Genomic DNA, 22,864 nt, shown 5'->3' on the forward strand with positions numbered 1-22,864 from the left:
AAAAAATAAAAGCAAAAATAAATAAATAAACAAATAAACCGCAATAGGCTGCTTGACTTGTTTGTGCTTTTTTATCTAAACATTGTTGCCCCACACCAAAAGAAAGAAACAAGTTGTGCTTCTCATGTCAAGGAAGATAAGGAAAAAAAATTCCTGTTAATACTTCTAAGTTCTTATCCAGCTTAGACAGTTATTGGCTCCAATAAACTGTAAAATTAATAACATTTGGACTCAAATTCTGAGTCCTAGTACTTCGATAAGCTACAATCCAAATGTACAGGATCGAAAACAATAGGAGATCTTTTGCCAATTCAATGCTATTGATTTCTTTTGCCAATTCAAAAAAAAAATCCTTTCAACCTTGATAGTTTCCAAAAGCTACATGAAAGTAAGTACATATCCAAAGAGTGAAAGGCTAGCACCATGTCTATCCAATCATTCTAAATAAATTCATCCGTATTCCTTTTCCTCTATACATCTCTCGGTCTCAATTTTTAACTAATTTCAATACAAATGCACAATGCAAAGCAAAACTTTAGCACAATGGGTGGTATTACAATGAATTAATGAACGAGGTTTACTGCAAACTTGTGATTGTCTCATATTTTACTTAAATTCAATCTTCCCTATGTGATTTCTTGTGCACAATGTGACCTGACTCGCCCTTGTCAAAGAGATGCTCAATGATTTCATCCCAGCTTTCTATCTTCTTCGTTTTCTGGGATGACCCTGTAGAAGATTCACCAACTGATCTGTCTGAATGCTCCCCTTCCTCCAGCGCATCAAAAGTTCCATACTGTGAAGGATTATAAGCGTGTGGCACGGACAGTGTTACAGCCCTTTGTAGTGCAGCCTTGTACTCTTCAGAGTGTTCTCTAGCTAAGGTCTCCTGCCGCTCCATTCTTTGCTTTGCTGGAATTTCCATGGTCTGATATTTCTCTAGCATTAACTGAGCTCAGTGAGAGAAAAATGCAAAGGTTAAGATACAAAAGCGAAAAGAAGTCTGACAATATTCATCGATTTTTATTAGTGCTAAAGGGGGCAAACGGAAACATACTGTTTGACTAATAAAAGCAAGCGTAGGCTTCAAAATACACCCTTTACCAATTTAATTTTTTCTGGAAATCGTTACTCTAACCTGTTGATAGGTTACAACATGTAGAGAATCCTTATTTCATTACCTGGCTAACCCATTAGCCATTATCATTAACCACAATCAATAAGTAATATAATCTGAAAACTTACATCCAGTGCCCTTTGAGCTTCTCTCTCTATCCAAATGATGGCATGGTCAGAAGTGGCATTACAAGAAAGAACTATGTGCTCAAACCTCCCATCTACTGGTACTGCTGTCCTCACAACTGGGGGATATCTTCCCATCCTGCAAACAAAATATTCAATTTGAATGTCCATCAAAAGGCCCAAGCTTGACTTTTTTTTCCTACCTCAAAATTGACAAACTCTAGGATTATAAAATTCAAAAATCAAGCACCACCATATTATGTTTATCATCTGAAAACACCAACTCATGCAACATATGTGTTTGTAATTTTCTCCATAGAATCATAGACAAATTTATTTTTTTGATAGAGAATCATAACCACATTTGTGTCTACAATAAAAGGGATGTGTACAAATGACCAACATCACAACCTTGCACATTGAACCTATATCCTATTGAATTCTTACATAAGCAGAAGTTTTTTTACTTGGCTGAGCAAATATTTGACAGAACTATGTTTTTCATGCCAAAGTGTACCTGCAAGGCTTTCTCTCAACAATGTGGTAGAGGCGACCAGGTGCATACAGCCTCCTTGGATCTTTGAGCATTTTTTCCTCAGGTATACAGGTATCCCTCATGCATCTTAAGCATAAAAGGCATGGCAAACTGTTCAGCAAAAGAAAGAACACCTTCATTAATAAATCAAATCAACAGTGAAAGAGACAATAATTTAATTTACTAAAATATCCCATAATAGATGACTTCAATTAAATTCTGAGATATCAATATACTAAGAAAAAAAATTTAAGCTTTTGTACAATTAATTTATGGAACATTTAGTATATATGATTAACAGTTTCATTAGCTTTGTCCTTTTGTAACAAAGAAAATTGAGAGGGGCTATATGAGTGACCTATCCTAAGAGACAGAAAGCAAGGCATCTGGCTTGCACAATGAGAGTCTTGCTTTTCAAAGGATGTCAGTGTAAACAATTGAGAAAGGTGATGAAGCCACTCTACCAGAAAAGTGACTTGAAAATGTCTTCCAATGGTGTGGCTGTCCGTGGTAAGAAGTCATCCTGGTAAATAATGTAGGTTATCAGAATTAAATTTGAAGCACATATGCAGACACATCCAAGTAGAAGATTTCCACTATCTTACTCAATTTATTTGAACAAAATGCACTATTTGATACAGGTCTATTATGTTCAACCACTAGTCAACTTAGTAACTAAGTATTTTATCAATCGAATACTGAGACACTTAATATTACTGTGGAAGGGACCAGATCATTCAGTCATGCGGTGTAATATATACATAAATATATTATATATCTATATGTGTGCATGTATGAGAGAGAGAGAGAGAGAGAGAGAGAGATAAGGGTTGCGTTTTATGCACTAATTCAAGAAATAGTTCAGTTGTTTTAGGTCAGCATGTGAGTTGCCCTATATGTGTTGAATACAGTATCTATGTACTTGAACAAAGATCGTACCATCCCCCCAAATGAATTGCAGGCTTCATTCTCAAATATGATGTCCCACTTATGAGTAAGTTCAACTCCCCTCAAAAGAAATGTCACCTTTATCATGGATAAATTTCATTCCCCAGAATGCTCCTTTACTAGAAAGGGGCAACCAAGTTGCTTCAGCCCTTCTCATTATTAGTGGGGTTGCCCAATATATATTCCTCATCTTTTATATCCATACCAGATCAAAGAAACCATTAGTTGGGCTCATCCATAATAGGTTACACCTTACATGTCAGAGACACATTTCTTCTTCATATTGCCAGAAAGAAACTCAATTCTCCCGATGATCTAGTGATGCTCAACAGCACTTCTTCCGACCACATGAACTACTGTTACATTGAACAATATATGCTTGATAGTAATGTGTCTATAAACTAAATATTCTTCTTTTTTTGCAATTTGTGAACTTCATTCCCATAAAATTCCCAGTGGGTCTTGAACCCATAACCTCATCTTCTACCTTGCTTTTTACAAGTAAAGGAGGTGCCATTTGAGCTAGAGCTGATTGGCGATGGAACCCCACAATAATGAGAATGAAGTTTCTTGATTAGCAGATATTACTTATTAGACAGCTAACTTACAAAGCAATTCTTTCATTATTGTTATTAACCCAAATTTGAGTGTATGGATATGCTGAATACTTTGATTCTGATGTCATTATGAGTAATAATTCAAGCTATTTATAATAATAAAGAGCTAATCTTGGTGATAACAGTTTTAACATTGATCTTCTTAATACAAGTTGAGATTCTCTTACCAAGAACAAAGGCAACAAGAAGCCTCATAATACAGGAGCATTTTGGCACCTGGACTACTTAATGGGAACAATATTGCCCAAAGATAGAAACAAGGAAAAAGTTCAGAACATTTCAGTGAAAAACAAGAACTATCATAAGGTTCAAGACAATAAGAAACCTATATGAGCATTTTGGCACCTGGGCTTCTTAATGGGAACAACATTGTCCAAAGATGAAGACATGAAGTTCAGAACATTCCTGTTATAACTTTCAAGAAATCCTTTTCTCTTTTACTTTTTCCAAAACAGACTACTACCAGCTTCACCAACAAACACATATGATACAATGGATTAAGATGCTATGACTCTCTAATATAATATGTTACAGAAATAACACAAGGCATGAAAATGCAGGAACAATTATATGAACGCCACTAAGGCTTTATAAGATGCACAATTATATGAAATTTAAAATAAAAAATCCCACTTAAAAAAACAGCAAACAAGAATACAAACTTACCTGTAACACAACAGAATTGATGACATCTGCATATCTAACTGCCAAATTTAGTGAAATACACCTGGCAGGTGCCATAGCATAGCACCTGACCCTCTTCCTTTCAATGTTTCCCAATTTATCCTGATTCTGCACCACCACCATTGTCAACAGTGTCGCCACACCTGATCCAAGAGAATGCCCTGTGAAAGTTAAAGTATAATTTGGATACTCTTCCACCAACTGCTTCAAAACCTCACACTCTGCATCCAAAATGCATACAGCAGCCTTCAATAGCCCATTGTGAACATACCCACCATCAAACTTCCTCTCCCCCAACTTATTATCCAATAGAAGTGCGTAGTCACTTTCCTTTGCCAAATTTAAGCCCCTAATGGCAAGAACTATATCAGCATGATCATGATCAAGATATAATATATAGGGAGGGGCCTTTCCTTTGGTATCTTCATAAGTTTTTTTCAGAACTAACAAATCTGGGCTGATTCCATATCCACCTGATGGTTCCCAAAGGGGGTGCCTCAGATCATCTTCGTACACAGATAGAATATAGCGACAAAGACGAGGGACAGGCTCAAATTCTTCAGGTGTGGCAAGGCCCCAAGTCTCACTGTCATGTCCTGCAGTGTGGAGACATCGTTTCCAAGCCCAGCGGGCACATGCCAGACAGTAAACGCACTCAAGGAGAGGGAGGCCGCATATGATTGACATTGAGGCCTACAGTCTGAGCGGGCTAAGATAGATCAAGAGCATGAGTTTCATAACCCAAGGGCAAAGTAACTAGGGCAAACAACTTGCTGGCGAAAGAAATCGATTGGGACTACAGACATGGGACTTAAAGTAACTTGTGAGACTTCAATTCAGCACTAAACTTAGTAGATGAGTATACTGGGAATTCAAACTAAGATTCAAAGTATGACAAGAGAATTAACAATGGTGCTGAAAATCAAGTAGAATTGAGTTGCAGGAGATGTGTATATATATGAAATTCAATGATGGGATTACAACTATGATGTAAAAATTAAAAAGGGTATCAGATTTTAGGAAAACTGAGTAATAGAAACATATAGATTTTGACCAAGGCCAACAAGATTTAACACTTTAACAACACAAAAAACTACAAGCCAGAACCTTTAAACTTGTGTAATAAAAAATATTACCCAATAGGGGGTTAGAGAAGGTCAATAGACAATACACCAACTTAAGCTTCCCTCCAATGAGTAGAGTATATAATGGTATTCAGACAATAATGAATTCCACTCACACAGCAACAGCCAATCACCAAATCTATGAGGAATAAGAAACCAGTCATCTGCAGAAGGGTCAAGATCAAGAATTGACAAAGAATTGGAATTTAGGGAGACCAAGAAACTGATACTCAGTAAATGAACTGAATTGGGTCTCCAACATAAGAATTTTTCTATGCACTAAAGGAAATTAAAAATAAAAAGAGACCCAAGTACCAGACTTCAGTGTTGATCAAGGAAGTGGAAATTCCAAAGCATCAAACAACACCCTTTATGGAAAACACAACAGACAACTGAAGATTGTGAACATCATAGACTCCCATTGATGGGATATAGCTGAAAGAGATTTGTGAGTTTGGGCTGATGAGTTGTAATTGTATGAGAATTATAAGATATTGAATGGAAAAGACAATAAAATAAAAAAACATTTAAAGGACCATCTATATCTGCAAGTCAAAGCCCATTCGGGGTTTTACTGTGATTGCTTCAAAGTTGGACGTGTAGGAAAACATGTTGATTATAGTACACGCTTTCTTTCAGTCTAAAAGAATATTGAATTTTAGTACATAGTAAATGTGAAACACTTTCTTTTTTTTTCTTTTTTTTTTATAAGGTGAAACACTTTCACGATTAGCTTTGATTGGTTATGGTAAATGTGTAAATATTCCATACTTCTAGTGGCAATTTGTTTTTGGGGAGTTTTTTTTTTTTTTGATAGAGGGGAGTTGGTAGATCGTTTTGTGATCTACTGGCTTGACCAGATTCGGCTGATTACTAGATGATGCAATGTCACATGATCCACGTGCTTCTCCCTTTGGACCGTTAAATGGGCGAAAATGGGTAATTACCCATCAAAAGCAAACTATATAGTTAAGAGGACCGGTTTACAAACTATATGGATTTTTAGCAACTCGAGCCTTAAAGGCTCGATTTTGGGCCCCTAAATCGAGCCTCTGATGCTCGATTTTCATGGGTTGTTCCTCTCCAATTTGGCACTTCTTCCAGGTGGCGTCTACATGGAAATCGAGTCTCTAAGACTCGATTTACATTTAAAAAAAAAACCACAAGGGCAGCACCAACGTCTACATCACATAATAAACAAAAAAAAAAAAAAAAAAAAAACCCAGAGAGTTCATCAGAGAAGAAAGAAAAAAAAAAACCCGTGCGACCTGGGTCGCGGTGCGACCTGGGTTCGCCGCGCGACCTGGGTTCGCCTCGCGACCTGGGTCGCGGTGCGACCTGGGTTCGCCTCGCGACCTGGGTCGCGGTGCGACCTGGGTTCGCCTCGCGACCTGGGTCGCGGTGCGACCTGGGTTCGCCTCGCGACCTGGGTCGCGGTGCGACCTGGGTTCGCCGCGCGACCTGGGTCGCGGTGCGACCTGGGTCGCGCGGCGACCTGGATCTATCGCGCGCGGCCTGTGTCGCCGGCCTGGATCTGGTGCGGCCTGGGTCAGCTTGAGCTGATCTCCAATTCTTCTTCTTCTTCTCTTTCTTTTTTTTTTTTTCTTTCTTTCTGCGTTTTTTTCTGCTGTTTCTGCATTTTGGGTCATTAATATTTTATTTTTGGGTTAGAAATCGAGTCTTAGAGACTCGATTTCCACGTAGACGCCACCTGGAAAAAGTGCCAAATCAGAGACGAATAACCCATGAAAATCGAGCATCAGAGGCTCGATTTATGAGTCCAAAATCGAGCCTTTAAGGCTCGAGTTGCTAAAAATCCATATAGTTTGTAAACCGGTCCTCTTAACTATATAGTTTGCTTTTGATGGGTAATTACCCATTTTCGCCCGTTAAATGCTTGTTTCTTGAGTTCCGGGATTCCTTCACTAAAAGAGACTTTGAGTTTGAAAAACTTGGAAAATATTCCCTAATTCCCTTTCTATCTCTCTTTATTCACATTTTTAGTTTTGGATTTTGAACATTTGTTGGCCCCATTTGTGGATCACACCACGCATCAAACTGGAGCTAATATATATATATATATATATATACATATATATATTTATTTATTTTTTTTCCAAATTAGTACACTACTTTCAATTTTATTAAAACCTTTGTATAGGCAAGATCAACTAAAAACTTATTACTTATGAGTGATGGACTAAAAACTACGATGATTATTTTAGCTCACAAAAATACATATTCATAAAATATGAGGCTTTACTTAATGATAGTGGAGATTCATCGCCTCATATGACTCTCTTTATCTTAGGTGAGTTTTCTTCGCCTTGAAGAGGTGATGGGACAAGGATGAGATTTGCTTGCCCCACCCAAATGTGTATGTATATATTTTTCTTTTTTCTTTTTAAAGCAGGATAGATATTATCACAACAAATTTTAAGTTGTGGGTTGTTATGGGTAGTCAAAAAAGTAATTTAAGTTATAGATTCAAATTATAACCAATAACTACTTATCACCTATGATTTGTTGTGAAAAATGTTATGAACATAGCACTCCTCTATAAATTAACCAACATTGTCCCCAACTGTAGCTGGGTTGAGTCTAGAACAATACATTCCCAACAAATCAACATACACAAGGGGTACAATAGAGGAGGGGGATACAAAATGTAAAGAAACATTATCTTGGGATGATCCCAGTCTAGCTCAGGCATCAGCGTAACGGTTGGCTTCTTTGAAACAATGAAACATCCTAACTTGAGGCAACTGCAATAGCATATCCTTGTAATGGTCAATAAAGCTAAAAAGATCCACATTAGAATTGATATTGCTAACAACTAGGGAAATTGTTACAAATGCATCAAGTTCAACTTCCAGCATGATATATTCTTCTTTATTAACATATATTTAAATAATTTATATAGAATTTAATATTTATTATGAATGTCCTACATTTATTTGTTTTTATGAAGATTCGATTACTATCTCCTAAAATACCTCCAACTTGCCTTGCCTCTTACTTACTCTACTCTTGCCTCAAAGAGGGAAAAAGACACTTCTGATTCAACAAAATCTCATCCCATTGTCATTCCTAATTTATAATAAAAACAAATAACAACATATTAGAGTCAAAAGCTTATCAAATATACAAGTTTGTTCATTCTTCAATCTCAAAAGTATGCATGATTTTTAAATACTACTCATTTTGAATGAAATAAAAGAAACATAGTAAGTTGGGGAAAGAGAATTTGAACTATGGACATTGTAAACACAACATTTCTCAAAGTTTGAAAATCAAACAAATTGAAAAGTGTTCTACAAATATAATTTTGTATTAATTGAGTAGTAAGTAAAATCTCTATTTTGATTATTTTACAACATAATAATTCTCTGATTCTATCTTCTTTGAACTTTACTTGAAAAAGAAATCTTCTTGACTTTGGTTGGAAGATGGATCGAACGGTCTTCACAACAAATCTAGCTTTGAGCTTGTTAGAGATTTGTTATTCTTCAAGTTCTTTCAGTATTTCGAATGTTATTCAAGTTCTTTGAAGATTCTTGAGACATAATTTCTACAAAGCTTGGGCTTCTTAAAAACTTGGTATTAAAAATGAGAGGGAATGTCCTGTATTTATAGTGGTTTAAGAGGATGAACTCCACTTTGAATTGATATGCTTAAAGAAATGTAGTAGACTCTGATTGGCCCAAATTTTGCTTAGAGATAGTTATCTCTATTTATCTATTTGGATAAAGATCATATGTTGATTCAGATAATAATCAACAAAGATAAATAATTATCTCTATTTTATTTATTTATTTTGATAAAGATAATTATCCATCAATTTTGAATATAAAATTATCTGTATTTTATTTATTTATTTTAATAAAGATAATTATCCATTTATTTTGAATAGGAAATTTATCTTTATCTTGTGAGCCAAATGACACGTCGCAAATTTCAATATGCCAATGTAATATCAATTTGGATGACACATGTGTTCATTTGATTTAATTAATTTAATGATATATTAATTTGGAACTAGCATATAACCCATGCGAATGAATGGATGTATTTAAAATTAAACACAGTTTTTATCACAACAATATAATAATTAGTCAAATTATTACTTAAAAAAAGTAAACATAGTAGTCACATATTAAAATTCTTACCTAAATTTAATACTACTTATGATAATTTTTTTTCCTAATTTTTAATAAGATAGAACTTGTGGTGATCTTTGTTGTATGGTGATTTTTATTGAGCATATGTGATTGGTTTTTTTTTTTTTTTTTTTTAATTTATTTATAGTTCATTAATATTAGATTCTTAGTATTTTACACTCATTAACTCATTTGGCACAAAGATTAAAATAGTTTTAATAAAAAAAATATTAAAAAACTTAAGTGGACACATGACACAAACTTAAGTAGATAATTATGGTATGGTCCCCATGTAAATTTAGACATATGACGCAAAATTGGATTCTAATTTCAAATTCTAATTGAACTTTTTTTGGGTTTTGCCTATTAATATATAAATAGATTTGTTACTAAATTTTTTATATGACATTTTATAATTTGCCTAAAATTTTGCCTCTTACAGACATCTTTTTGAAAAACACTAAAAAATACAAATTGAATTATAAGACTCATGTCAAGTGAGTTCAAATTTAAAGAAATGTAGTTTTTTCCTCCCCTAAGTGAAGAAGAAAGTAAATTAAAATATAAAGTTAATATGGGTTTTTATTTAATAGAGTTAAGATGGGAAGTTTGATAGATAAATGATTTTATATTTTGAATCTCTCATATATTTTTTGTAATGATAAAAAATTGGAAAAAAAAAAGCATTTTTTCTTTTACCAAAACAAGATAGTAATTTTTTAGATAATTTAATATTTCATATAACCATAGCAATCACGAAATGCCGTTGCATTAATTTATTTTTATTAAATAAAAAAATTGAATTCAACATATCATTTGTTTGAATTTGATGATGTCATAATTATATAATAATATGATTTAGACAATTAGTTAGATGAACTTGATATTAATAATGATTCAGTAGTACAAGACAAGTATCATGTGAACAACTAACAACCATGTACAAATTATGAAATCTCTCTACCCTAACAAAAGGTGTGTTTTTCTCTCCCCCAGTATGAAATTCCAAATGAAGAATGGTTTGTTTTGTTTTTTATTGACAAACTTGATAGTAATTACTATTCTTTTATTATGGATTGTAGGACCATCGTTGGCCTAATTCCTCAAGTGAAGATATGACACTGCTTTAAAGAAGCCAACAAGTACACGAACGCTCTAACTAAGAAGAGCCCATTCATCCAACAATCCAACAAGACTTTATTGTTTTTAATAATTTGCCTGTGGACATTGCTATGCCTTTATTTTTTGATTGCTCTGGTGTGTATTATGAGAGGATTTGTCCTCATAACTCTGTAGCTTCTCTTTAGTTCTATGATAGTTGTTATTTACCCCCAAAAAAAAAACTATTTACAACAATTTCATGGTATTGGGCCGAGGCACAACAATTAACGGGCTTCATTAGCCCACACTCAGTGTTGAAGCCCTGCTGTCACGCATATAAGCCCATGGACCTTTTTTTCTGGAATTGACGAAATCGCCCTTCAACTTTTTTCCATTTTCCTCCTCCGAGTTCGTATATAAATCCAATCACAACCAAACCCTGAAAACCCTAGCTCCTCTTTTCTCAGACCCGCCTCAAGTCCTCCAAGCTCAAGGTAACAAAACCCTAGCCCTCTCTCTCTCTCTCTCTCTCTCTCTCTCATTGAGCTTTCTCTAACATGTTAATCTGTAAGTATAATCGATCACTTTCACTCATTCATTGAATCACACAGAACACTTTCTGAATCTTTGATATTTTTAGGTGATGATATTGTTTTTGCTTTTCTTTCATTCATTTTCCATCGACAATACAAAACCCAGATTTCAAATTCTTTATTTTATATGTATATGTGTGTCTCTGTGCGTGTTGCTTGGAGTTCATGGTTTTTGTTTTCATATGTGTTTGTTTATGCATAGAGTTATAGTGTGTTAATAAGTCTGTATATGCATATGTATAAGGGCTTGCTATTGTATTGTGGATCTGAGTTTTGCATATTCCAAGTGTTTGTGAATATATATGAGAGCCCATGTTAGTATTTGTTCTTTTATATGGTTTTAATGAAAGATTCTTTGGGGATTTAGTAGGTATGACAAATTTTTTTGTTGAATGAGGGTTGCTACTTGTTTTTTGCGCAGATTTATAAGAAGGATATATGTTATACTTTTGAAAACCCAACTGGGTTTTGTTCATGAAAGCTTTCTATATGTAAAATAATTCACTTATCTTTTTGGAGAGGTTTTACTTTTACCTTTATAAATCAATGAATTTGCTTGTTGAAGAGCATTAATATAGTTTAAAGACTTCATTGATTATAGGAAATGATAACGGAATGAGATAAATGTTATTATAACCAAAATGTACCCTTGAAATTGAATGTCAAGAAATCTCAGCCTAATGTATGGACACAATCAGCTAATCATAATGAATAACTTCAGGTTTTAATGAAGCAAATTTGCATGTACAGTCATTTGTAATTTTGTTTTGGTTTGATAAGTGAGAAGGCTTTAATGTAGATGAACATTTAAAAAAAATTGTGATTTTCTAAGCAGTTAAATGTTCGTTCAAAATTGGCTGATTACAGTAAATAACTTCAGAATGTAATGTGTCAAATCTGTGGGTGCAGAATGCTGTGATTTCGGTTTGATTATACATTATTTGAATTTTGACTTTATTAGCAGGTAATGGCTCCAAAACAGCCAAATACTGGCCTCTGTGTGGGCGCAAATAGAGGCCACATTGTGACTAAGAAAGAATTGGCTCCTCGTCCCTCTGATCGCAAAGGAGTAAGTTGATTCTGTTCCATCCATATCTTTATAGGGTCTGAATCTTCATTGTTTGTATACCTCCAAGTTGTGGGACTTGTTAAAGCAAAATAGGCCATTGATTTTATTATCTTAGGGAAGATGTTGCCTTGGGTTATGATTTCTTTTTGTGCATTTAAATCTGAACTTTAAGATTTTTACATGGCATTACCTGTTAATATGATCTCGTTCCATTGTTTTTACCAAATGTAGAAAACCAGTAAAAGAGTCCTCTTTGTGAGGAACTTGATCAGGGAAGTTGCTGGATTGGCACCATATGAGAAGAGGATCACTGAGCTTCTTAAAGTTGGAAAGGATAAGCGTGCTTTGAAAGTTGCCAAAAGAAAGTTGGGCACTCACAAGAGGGCAAAGAAGAAGCGTGAGGAAATGTCTAACACACTCCGCAAGATGAGGTAAGTCTATTATCAAGCCTCCAAAAATTTTAAATTCTGAGTTCTGTTTCAGCCTACTATAATTTTATTGAGCATTGTTTTTGTAACTTGGTACTCATGATATAGTTTGGGATTTGGAATTTTTAGCCACAATCTCTTATTTTCGTTTATGGAATTTTGCATGCAGGTCTGGTGGAGGTGGAGAAAAGAAAAAGTGATCTTACTACCTCAATCTCAAGTAGAGGGTCTTGTTATTAGAGTTGTGTTCAGCTTATTCAATCTCTTTAGTGAGGCTGTTTTGAATTTTAAAGTCTTGTTTCAAATGAGATTTGAGAATGCTAAGTACTTTATTCCCATTTATTTTGTTTTTCAGAATTTAGATGTGGCCTACTGTTATGGTAGGACATTGATCTTTTATTAATGTTGTTTTACAGTTAGCTTTTGTGCCTGTTTGCTAAAACTGTTCTTTTCATCATTGCTGAAAATGATTTTCTTGCTTCTAATTCTTGCCCAAATACTAGGCGTATCTTAATTATTACTTGAAACTACTAGACTGATTTGTGAAGTTTCACAACCCCCACCCAAAAAAAAAAAAAACTAGTATCTGGTTGAGATTCACTTATTTTACTGAAATTGAAATCTTTCGAAGGTACTGTAGATAAAGCTAAAAATTAGCTAAAATAGTACAATGGGGCTTATAAATAGTATCAAAAAGCGCAGTAGGATGTATAAATAATAGCAAAAATAAGTTGAATAGTAAAATAAGTTGGCAAAAATAACCTTTGTTAAACGGACACATTAGTATGCACATAATATGGTTTGTGGAGTCATGAATCTAAGATTGTTTTGTCAAAATATGTTATCATATCTGGAATTAATGGCTTCATTTTTCTCTGCATTTCTGATTCAGAACACTGCTGTTACTGGGAAAATTCAAGGTCGTCTTCCTGGATGTTCTCATATAATCATCATATCATTTTTCTCTTTGTTACAGGATGACGCGGTTGAATTTTTGCATTGTTACTTATTAGTAATTAGAATTGGCTATTATTCTGGAGGAATTACTAGTAATTACATAAAAACTAGGAATCACATGATAAATTGGAATATATACCCCTGCCTGGAAAACACATATCAGATAATACTTACTATAAAGCTAAGTTTCAAAAGCTGCAACAAACATTATGCACAAAGTACTACAAAGTAAAGATGACAATACATTTGTTACTAGGAAAATGTTATAGCATATCAAGTATAAGACTTCGACAGTTCACTGGGGTGCAATTACACGGGTCTTCAACTATCACACTGCAGCAACTCTGAAATTCTGCTGCTTTTCTACCAAACTTGGATCAGCCTTCCCTTGTTTGAATGGAAATATTATTTAAGTAATGGGTTACACAAGATATCGGCAATATTATTTGAATGGAAACCTACAGAAAACGATAGGGGGAAGAATAGTAGATAACTAGAAAAGCCCAACCAACATTAAACAAACAACAAGAAGTCAACAACTATACTAGTCTAACAATTGCATATACCATTTCACACTTCTTTCCTGACCTTATGTCCATCTTCATTTCTCACCATTCCCAGCCCTATCCCCTTGGCTACAACCATCAACTCTTTACTGTGCAAATCATTGATGTTGGGGAGGCACTTCAAATAATAGAATCAGCTCCTCTAACTTGGTAACACATCCAGCTCCATTTCCGGTTTTCAGATGGATTTCATTCACAAATTATCAATGGACTATCAACGACTTAGTAATCCTAACAAGAGGCATGTTAACATCATCGTCAGCGTGGTGTCAAATGTCAATTATTTCAGGTTGTAATTCGTAACGGAGTCTTTGGCTATGAATGTAGAGGAGTTCATTGATGTACTCTCGTAGTTTGTTCTAGAGTATAAAGTATCTTATAAACAAAAGAGTCAATTATCCAAAAAATAAAAAATCATTTCAAGTGAATCAATAATTAGTTAATAGGAGAGTTTCACACACATACAATTAGATTTAGATTAGACTAAAATTTCTATCTTGTGTAATAATAATAATAATAATAATAATTTGTTTGGTTGAATCAACCCAAGACCCTTCGGGTTGAGCGGGTGGGTTGGGTTGACTAAGTCCTTGCTCAGTCGTAGATGGGAGCTGTTGAGCTAGCATTCATAATTGAGAAGTTCTACGTTTGCAACATTTTTACAATACTTTTACAACAAATCTTAAGTTACAGGTGTTTTATTTGAATCCACCATTGAGATTATTTACTTGTCCACCAATAATAGCAAGTTAGGATTTGTTGTAAAAATATTGTGAACATAACATTTATCTTCATAATTTCATATCCATGTTCCAATTCAGATTCTAATAACAATGGCATTTGCTTTTAATCTGATTCAGAAACATGTTTATATATATATAAACAATGAACTTTGAAGGTCAGAAGGTCAAAAAGCGAAAGAAGATGGAAAATGTCAGCTGCGAATCCGAAGACCTTCTTGATCTAACTGAAGAGATTAAGTTGCTATTACGTGTGGTTGATGACTATTTAGTATTTACAACAAACACATTTTCTTCTGTGAAATACATGTATATCATAGGTAATATATAAAAAGTTCTATCTTGCATGTTCTCTTAATGTAACTCAATAAAAAGTTAAAATACGAATGTATATCATATGCATAAAAAATGGTACGTTTACCTGTTTGTCCTGATACAAAGAGAAGAATGTTAAACGGGGTACAACGCGTTTCTGCCATATAGCCCATTTCAAGTACTAGTCTTGTTATTAAAGTTTTACAAGTTTATAATAGCAAATTTCAAAAAGATCGACAGAATTTATCATTAATTAAAATTATCTTTAATGATTTATCATAATTTTTTTGTTTGTGACGCATATATACCAGATGCATGAATAATTATTGGTCAAAAACAGGTTTGTGTTGCTTGTTTCTATTGCTGTTTATAGCATCTTGCCCCATCAAAAATGATCTTAGTAATGAAATTGTGTTATCCCACAATCAATCATTAGTTTTTCTGTTTCTCTTTGTTTTCAATCGGGTACAATCAATTCTTAGTACAGGTGTTTCATACACATCTCAGTATATGATGGTACAGGCCAAATTCCCCCTTTATTAATACATGGGAGGAGTGAAGGGAAACAAAAACAAAATTACAATTTTGACTTCTCAACAGCCAATCACCGCAAAAAATTATTTGGGGGGGAGAGAGAGAGAGAGAGAGAGGAGAGAAATCATGTCTTGAACCTATGGGTGAGTTTCTCAACTCCTTCCCTACAATCTCCAGCAACTTTCTTTGCCCCTTCCCTGAGAGCTAAGCTAAATTCTGCAGTGCTTTGCTGCAAGTCTTGTGCTGATATACTTGCCTTTGAAATGACAGCATGTTGTACTTCTTCAGCTCGTTTTCCAGCCTTGCTGGTCCATTCTCTCAAATTTGATATTAATAAGGCTATCTTCTGAATGATCATGTTGATTAAATCTCTGGATTTCCCTCTTAAATCCCCTGCCATTACCTTCAGCTTGTCCATCAAGTTTTCAGCCCTGCTAACAGTCCCTTCAACTGAGAATGGCTTTCCAGCATTGAGCCATGAAACACCAGCAGTGGTCTCTTCCCGAAGGTCATCATCAACAACTACTTTGATGCCCTGCCTCTCCCACCGATCTCTAGCCTCCTCCAGGGCTTTTGCCTGTTCACTTGCTCTTTTTGCCTCGTCCTCAGCCCAAGCCCTGGATGACAGAAACAATAAAACTCATTAAGAAGCTAGATAAAAGATAAACAAATTCATAATGAAGCTAACAAGTTGATAATGGATTCACATCCATGCATTCAAAGACCAGACAATACAAGAATTATTACTAAGGTAGATGCAGCATGAAAGACTTCAAATTGTTAATCACTACACTTAATCAATCCATGGAACATATTTTCTTAAAATATGAATTATATTGATATCTAATATTTGCCAAACCAACTATAGACTACCTTCCTCATCATTGCATAAAATATTGGAATGCAAACCAAACATGATTGCCTCCTTGAAATGTAATTATACTTTCTTACCTGGCCATAGACAAGGCTTTTCGCTCAACTTCTAGCTCATATTGTAAGCGGGAAATCTCCTGGTTTTCATTTTCAGCCTCTTTCCGGAGTTGACTGATCCTTTCCTTTTCATATGACATCTCTGCCTTGTTACTCATTAGGCTCTGCAACTGCTCCTCCACCTCACGCCTTAACCGTGAGAGAACATCCATTTCTGATTCAACAGCAGCACGTTCCTTCATCAAGGCAATATTCTCTATCTTTCTGTCAGCTCTTAACTTTTCCAATTCATACCTTGCCTCTTCAGCCATTTTCTGCACTGCATCAATCTTTTCCCTCTCTAAGGAAAGTTCTTTTTCAAAACTTGCATTGACATCTTTCTCAACTTCAGCTACTAAAGCAGTATGTGCAGCAACAGCATTTTCTGCCATTGATTCTGCTTCAATTCGAGCAAGCTCCTCACTCACTGAATCAGAAGCCTCACCAGTAGCAAGGGCAATAGCAGCCTGGGCATTTGTGACCGGTTTATCTGGCTGGAAGAGTCGTGTGTAACCTATCCCAAAAACAAGACATATTGATTATGAAATGAAGATAAAAAATTATCAAGTAGTAGTCAGGGACTACCCCTTACCAAATGCAAGAGCTATGATTCCCTGTTCTCCAGCAGATATGTCAGCTACAAGTGCAGGACAAGCATCTGGGTGTATCTTATCAATGTCTATAAAACCAGAAATTTGGTGCAGCTTCTGTCCATGGGCACAATTTTTTCATTAGAAAAATATATTTACAACTAGTGACAGAGAAGCTAAAATAATAATATTAACCCAATCTTCAAATTAAAAGCAACCTTTCTGTCAGCTTCTGGGAGCTGTCTTTTCTCTAAGGCCATCTTCCAACTGATAAGATCTTGACGTGATAGAGGGCTGCAATAAGGATAGTAGAAGAAAATGGAGGTAAATATAAAACAAATGAAACATGTATCTTAGCCACAAATATGAAACACCAAGCATATGCCTCTGTCTGACCTATCAAGCAGTGTGAAGAATTACTAAGGAAAATGGTATATAGGAGCTGGTAAGAAAATAATATTGCTCTTATTAAGGGCTATAAATGCAGCTCTTGTTATTTTAATTCCACCAACTGATGGTACAATTCAAATGGAAATTTGTATTCAAATAAAACAGCAATCTAGAAAAATTAGGCCACAGTATCATGCATGGTAACTGTGTAAGCACCTCTCTGGAGAGAAGTAGAACGGGCTTTGATCTTCATCTAAAGAAGAAAGCATATCCTTTCTTGAAAGCTTGCTTGCAATAAGTCCAGCTTCAGCCAAGCCTGTCAAGCACAAATCAATTGCAAATTATGAAGCTAAAAAGGAAGCTTTAAAGTTTAAACCCAAAAGTTTAACATCCAATTCTCACCTTGAATGGATGAAAAATCAGGGTCCTTGGGTGTGATATCATCAAATGCTAGCTCAGAAACATTCTCTATATACATTGCAGGATATACTTTTGAAGTTGTGTTCCTACAGGTAACAGAAAAGTCATTTGTTCTAAAATTCTAGACAAAGTATGATTTTGAAAAAAAGCACTACATACCACGGTCATAGAAAAAAGAGAGAAATATATACCTTGAAAGAGCACTGCTTGCAGACACTAACCAACGAGCATATTCACGACGTGTACATAGATCGCCAGGTTGAACATCAGCCTCAATGACCTGAATACCATTCTGATGTTAAATTTTTTTTTTTAATAGCAAGCCTTCTCATATCTACATATCTGAAGACTATATGACAATTACAGTGCAAAATTCAATTCAATTATTAGCCCATATAAATAAGGTCCACCTGAAGCCACTGCATTTGGCTAGATGCTGAAGTGAAGTCTAACGGGCTCCTTCATTTCAAAGTAAATATACAAACAGAAGGAACATTAAAAGGTAGGGGCCGAGGGGGGGGTTGGGGGTGGGAAGGCTGACTTATTTCTTCAAATAAAACAATTTTTTTTTTAATTTAAAAACAAAGAAAATCCATTCACTTCAAACACACAGTGACAAAGGATTCTCATAAACGATTAGAGATGAGAAAAATAAACCAAACACACCAAATTGCATGACTGAGGAAAAAGAAGAGAACAAGCTCTCCTAATAATTATTACAACCAGATGGATATGGGGAAAGTAGCTTCCTCTATTGTTTTTTTTTTTGATAAGTAGCTTCCTCCATTGTTACTTTGGTTCCCTAAAGTTTTCTTGCAAACTAGTAAAATGAGAACAGAGACCAAAAATTCAAAAAGATATATATACAATTCAACCTTTGCAATGCATAATGGCGCCATAAAATTTATGAAATAACATGATATGCATGAATTAGGGCAAAGAAGCACCTTTAATACTTGTAGCGCAGCTAATGCCTGACCTTGAACCTGATCAACAGTTGCAGGAACCAAAACCTTTCCAGGAAGCACCTGTAGAGCTGCAGAAACTACAGATGGAGCAGGTATACCAGCAGAGGAGAAGGAATTCACAAGATTTGATGATTCTGATCTGCTCCTATTCATCTCATTATTATAATTTGCATCATTTGCAAGTGGATAGGTGAATTCTGGCTGAGAATTTTCAGATAACTCACTTTCACTATAGTTACGATTGTCCAGGGATGAACTATTCTTCTCAGCTGAGACCAGTGTTGTTTTGCTCAGGTCAGGACTTTCTTTGATTGAAGGTGGGGCTAAAGTATCTAAATCGTTTTTGGGTAAATTTTGAGTGTCGAAAGTTGAATCTGACTGTGAATTGACAGAAACATTCAGAGCCACAGGCTCATTGACTATTGGGGTCATAGTACTAAAAGAAGAATCACGCATTTCATCCTGGGGTTCAGTGTTAAGATCTGAAGGATTACCATCAGAGACTAACAAATTGGTTGGTTTGACATCGAACGGAGTCTCTGTAAGTTCAGAACTTAATTCTTCTGTACCCCCAACAAAAGAATCACCAAAATTCTTAGATTCAGGAAAATCAAGTGAAACTGAGCTTGTCTCAGGGGACACTGACTTGTTATCAAAAGTTGGTTCATTTTGCAAATCTTCTTGAATGGAAGCATTGTTAATGGCATCAGTAACATTAGATGCATATTCAACATCTTGTACTGATGAGGACCCACTATCAGAATCATCACCAACTCTAATTTCACTGGGAGTTTCATCAAATTCAGGAGATGAAGAATCCTTATATGTACCTTTACTGCTTTCCAGACTAGTATCTTCTGGAACATTGCCACCTGCATTTCCATCTTCTTTAACACTATCATTCTGGTCATCAGAGGCCAACAACACTTCCTGTTCAGTAGTCAAGGGCTTCATGTGTTGATCTGGTTCTACATAGAGCCACACGTGTTTTTATAGATAATGGAAAAGACTAGTGAGATAGCAGACACAACTTGGCGAAATTTATTCTAACAAACACATAATCTAGCGAAACACAAATGTAAGAAACAATTGTTCAAAGCCCACATTGACGTATAACAATAAATACTATAAAAAGAGCACATTTAGAACAAAACAACACCTACTAATGTGACTACAAGAGACAATGAAAACTTACTTAAGCTGTTTCGTTTACTCAACGAGAACGCTGCAAATGCAAGCCCCGAGACAAGAATGACTCCAACTACTCCTGCTCCCACAACCCCTGAAAACAAACTACTTTACAAATGTTAATTAGTCAATCAAAAGATACCAAACAACTCCAAAATCACTGTTCCATACAAATGTCGAGTTCTATTGTTTATGTATTCAACACGACAATCAACACCATTCGCAAAGCTACAATTATCAAACAAAATTCAACACTATCTCATATACATTCCAATTCATACACTAACTCACAAAGTTTCCAAATTCTCTATCTGGGTGCTCAGATATAATAGAAAAAAAAATAAATAAATAAAGTTCCAACATTTTTCCACTTTTTAGATTCCAACAAAGCAAAACACCACAACTCAACTATATGCATATTGAACATTTTCTTTTCATTTCATTTCAATACCTCGGATTTTCCGAGAAGCCAAACAGAGAATTTTTTTTTAAAAAAAAATTATCATTACCTCCAAACCACTTGTTACTCTGCGAATCAACAGGGTCGGACTCAGACCAACCGGAGAACCCGTTAGCCGTAGAATCCGACCCGACCAATGGACCCTCATTACGACGCCGTTCCACTCCATTTTCATTTCTAGCTTCGTCTTGAGCCACACAGAACACCCGAATCCGACGACCCGGATTCCCCAGCTGCGTCCGTACCAGAATCGCAGGGGATTTCCTGCAATTCCTACAATTCAGAGCTAGTCGGAGCTGGAGCGAGCTCGGTGACCACGTGGCAGAAGCCATAGATAGATAGATAGATAAACTGCGGGTTTGGATTTTTGCAAGGAGATAGAATTTTTTGTCAGAGAGAGGAGCTGAGATTTCTAGGGTTTTTGTTTGTTGTATAGTGAAGAAGAGGAAGATAGTAGATAGTGATTTTTCCGTGTGTCTGTGTATGTATTACTACCGGTGACTCTGTTTGTGTCTCCTTCTTCTCCACTCTCTCTCTCGCTATCACTTTATTTTTTGATAACTACTTAAATTACAATCACCACCCTCTAGACACTAGGAAAGTAATAGAAATGCCCACTAAGTTTTAAAAAACCACATTTTTTTTATTTGATCCAAAAAAAAAAAAAAAAAAAACCCCACATTTTTCCCCATAAATTGAATTACATGAGTTTATAATTTTTATTATTAAACATTTATATATATATATATATAAATATATTCCTAACTAATTGAACTAGTGACTCAATTTTTAGATTGATTTTGACTTGTTTAAATATATGGTCTAATTGATTTTTTTTGTAATTTATTTAGCTTAGGCAAGTTTAGTAGAATCATATTATTTTTATGAAAAATTTTATATACTCAAAATTACTTATCTATTTTTTAACGAGATATCATATTGATGAAAGAAATGAGTAATGAAGCATATTTTGTGATTATTCTCAAAATTGTATTTCAATTTTATTATGGCGAAAATCAATTCAAAATTGTTTAATTTATTGTTGCTTCAATTTTTTTTCTATTATCTTCGCATTAAAAAATAAATATATCAATTTTTTTTGTGTTTATAATATTTTTCCTTAAATAAGTGTTTCATATTTCTAGTTGTACTGACCTTTTTAATATACAAAGGGCTCCTGACAATGCGCTTTTAAAAATGGAAAAAAAGTAAATCTCACCATAAATTAAACATACCCTTGATTCTAAGAAAAAAAAATTAAACATACCCTTAAATCAAATGTGCCTTCTTCTATGTATCAATAGTCCATGTATCTATTGGCATGTTCCAACAATTATATAATGCACCATCACTCATTCACTTGTATATTGTTCTAGTTTCAAGTCAGTTTTAAGGATATGTATGAGTTGGGTTGAAAGGTTTTTTTTTTAACTCAACCCATCATGATGAGTTAAAAAAAGCTCAACCCATCACAAGGGTCCAATTCAACCCACATAGATCTAGTTGGACTCATAAGTTGGACATTTTTTTTAATTACTATTATTTTTTTATTATTATTAAATTGAGTATTAGAACACCACCACCACAAATAAGAGCAAATTTATATGTAAATAATTCTGAGAATAACATCAAACCTACATAAACTATATGAGGAGAACTTTTAGGGTTTGAGATTTATTTAGGAAGAGGGACAAAAAAGTAAATAATAAAATTGTATAATATATTTTTTTAATTTTAAATATATATTAAACATAGGTGGGTTGGATCGGGTTAGGCGAATTTGTAAATCTTGTGGCTTGACTCATTGTAAAAAAAAAAAATTTCACAACCCAACTCTACCTACCAACCCCCAAAAACCAACCAAACTCAACTGGTTATGTTGAATTGGATCGGTTTTGGCAGGTTGACTGCACACCACTGCAAGTCACCAATTTTTGGGTCCATACAACTAAGCTCCATGCCTACTTAATCTCAGGAGGATTAGCAAGACAAATCCAATGTCCGAAAAAGGCAACCCAAGGCATGATACATGTTGGGAGTGAGACATGTGAACATAGTACAGAACTACCGAATACGGATACAATGTTGACATCAATTCATTTGTTGAGACAAATCAATCCTAACGTTTTGGATTGTTATCAATTTAAAATCTAAATACCACCAATCTGGTATTTTTCAAGATGTCGCATTCACAACTGTATCTATACGTGGTGGGCATAGTCTAGAGGGGCCGGGTAATCCGAAATGATATCCGAATATCTTTGCA

The 22,864-nt window shown here is 34.8% G+C and overlaps 3 protein-coding genes across 7 annotated transcripts; 1 reads left to right on the forward strand and 2 right to left on the reverse strand.

The window, feature by feature from the left end:
* Positions 1-337: 337 nt before the first annotated feature.
* On the reverse strand, positions 338-5,714 carry LOC126698228 (uncharacterized). The gene is made up of 5 exons (XM_050395319.1): positions 4,009-5,714; positions 2,242-2,300; positions 1,760-1,888; positions 1,246-1,381; positions 338-949 (listed from the first exon to the last, which is right to left on the reverse strand). Exons 1-5 carry the CDS (start codon positions 4,711-4,713, stop codon positions 617-619), a joined length of 1,362 nt encoding a protein of 453 aa, XP_050251276.1. The 5' UTR covers positions 4,714-5,714; the 3' UTR covers positions 338-616.
* Positions 5,715-10,757: 5,043 nt separating this feature from the next.
* LOC126699231 (60S ribosomal protein L36-2-like) lies at positions 10,758-12,920 on the forward strand. 2 transcript variants are annotated; one of them, XM_050396941.1, is made up of 4 exons: positions 10,758-10,905; positions 11,966-12,073; positions 12,305-12,504; positions 12,671-12,920. In XM_050396941.1, exons 2-4 carry the CDS (start codon positions 11,972-11,974, stop codon positions 12,699-12,701), a joined length of 333 nt encoding a protein of 110 aa, XP_050252898.1. In that variant the 5' UTR covers positions 10,758-10,905; positions 11,966-11,971; the 3' UTR covers positions 12,702-12,920. The 2 variants fall into 2 exon arrangements, with proteins under 2 accessions (XP_050252898.1, XP_050252897.1); XM_050396940.1 differs by having other exon boundaries at positions 10,768-10,905; positions 11,969-12,073.
* A 2,556-nt stretch (positions 12,921-15,476) lies between these two features.
* On the reverse strand, positions 15,477-21,161 carry LOC126698507 (uncharacterized). Of its 4 annotated transcripts, XM_050395789.1 has the most exons (11): positions 20,648-21,157; positions 20,146-20,232; positions 19,781-19,918; positions 18,930-19,018; positions 18,174-18,262; positions 17,965-18,068; positions 17,779-17,878; positions 17,391-17,466; positions 17,175-17,289; positions 16,565-17,096; positions 15,477-16,230 (listed from the first exon to the last, which is right to left on the reverse strand). In XM_050395789.1, exons 1-11 carry the CDS (start codon positions 20,928-20,930, stop codon positions 15,738-15,740), a joined length of 2,106 nt encoding a protein of 701 aa, XP_050251746.1. In that variant the 5' UTR covers positions 20,931-21,157; the 3' UTR covers positions 15,477-15,737. The 4 variants fall into 4 exon arrangements, with proteins under 4 accessions (XP_050251746.1, XP_050251744.1, XP_050251743.1 ...); XM_050395787.1 differs by having other exon boundaries at positions 17,175-17,286; positions 18,930-19,918; positions 20,648-21,161; XM_050395786.1 differs by having other exon boundaries at positions 18,930-19,918; positions 20,648-21,160.
* Between the last annotated feature and the right edge of the window lie 1,703 nt (positions 21,162-22,864).

This window comes from Quercus robur, chromosome 9, assembly GCF_932294415.1.
Source record: "Quercus robur chromosome 9, dhQueRobu3.1, whole genome shotgun sequence".
Classification (NCBI taxonomy): domain Eukaryota; kingdom Viridiplantae; phylum Streptophyta; class Magnoliopsida; order Fagales; family Fagaceae; genus Quercus; species Quercus robur.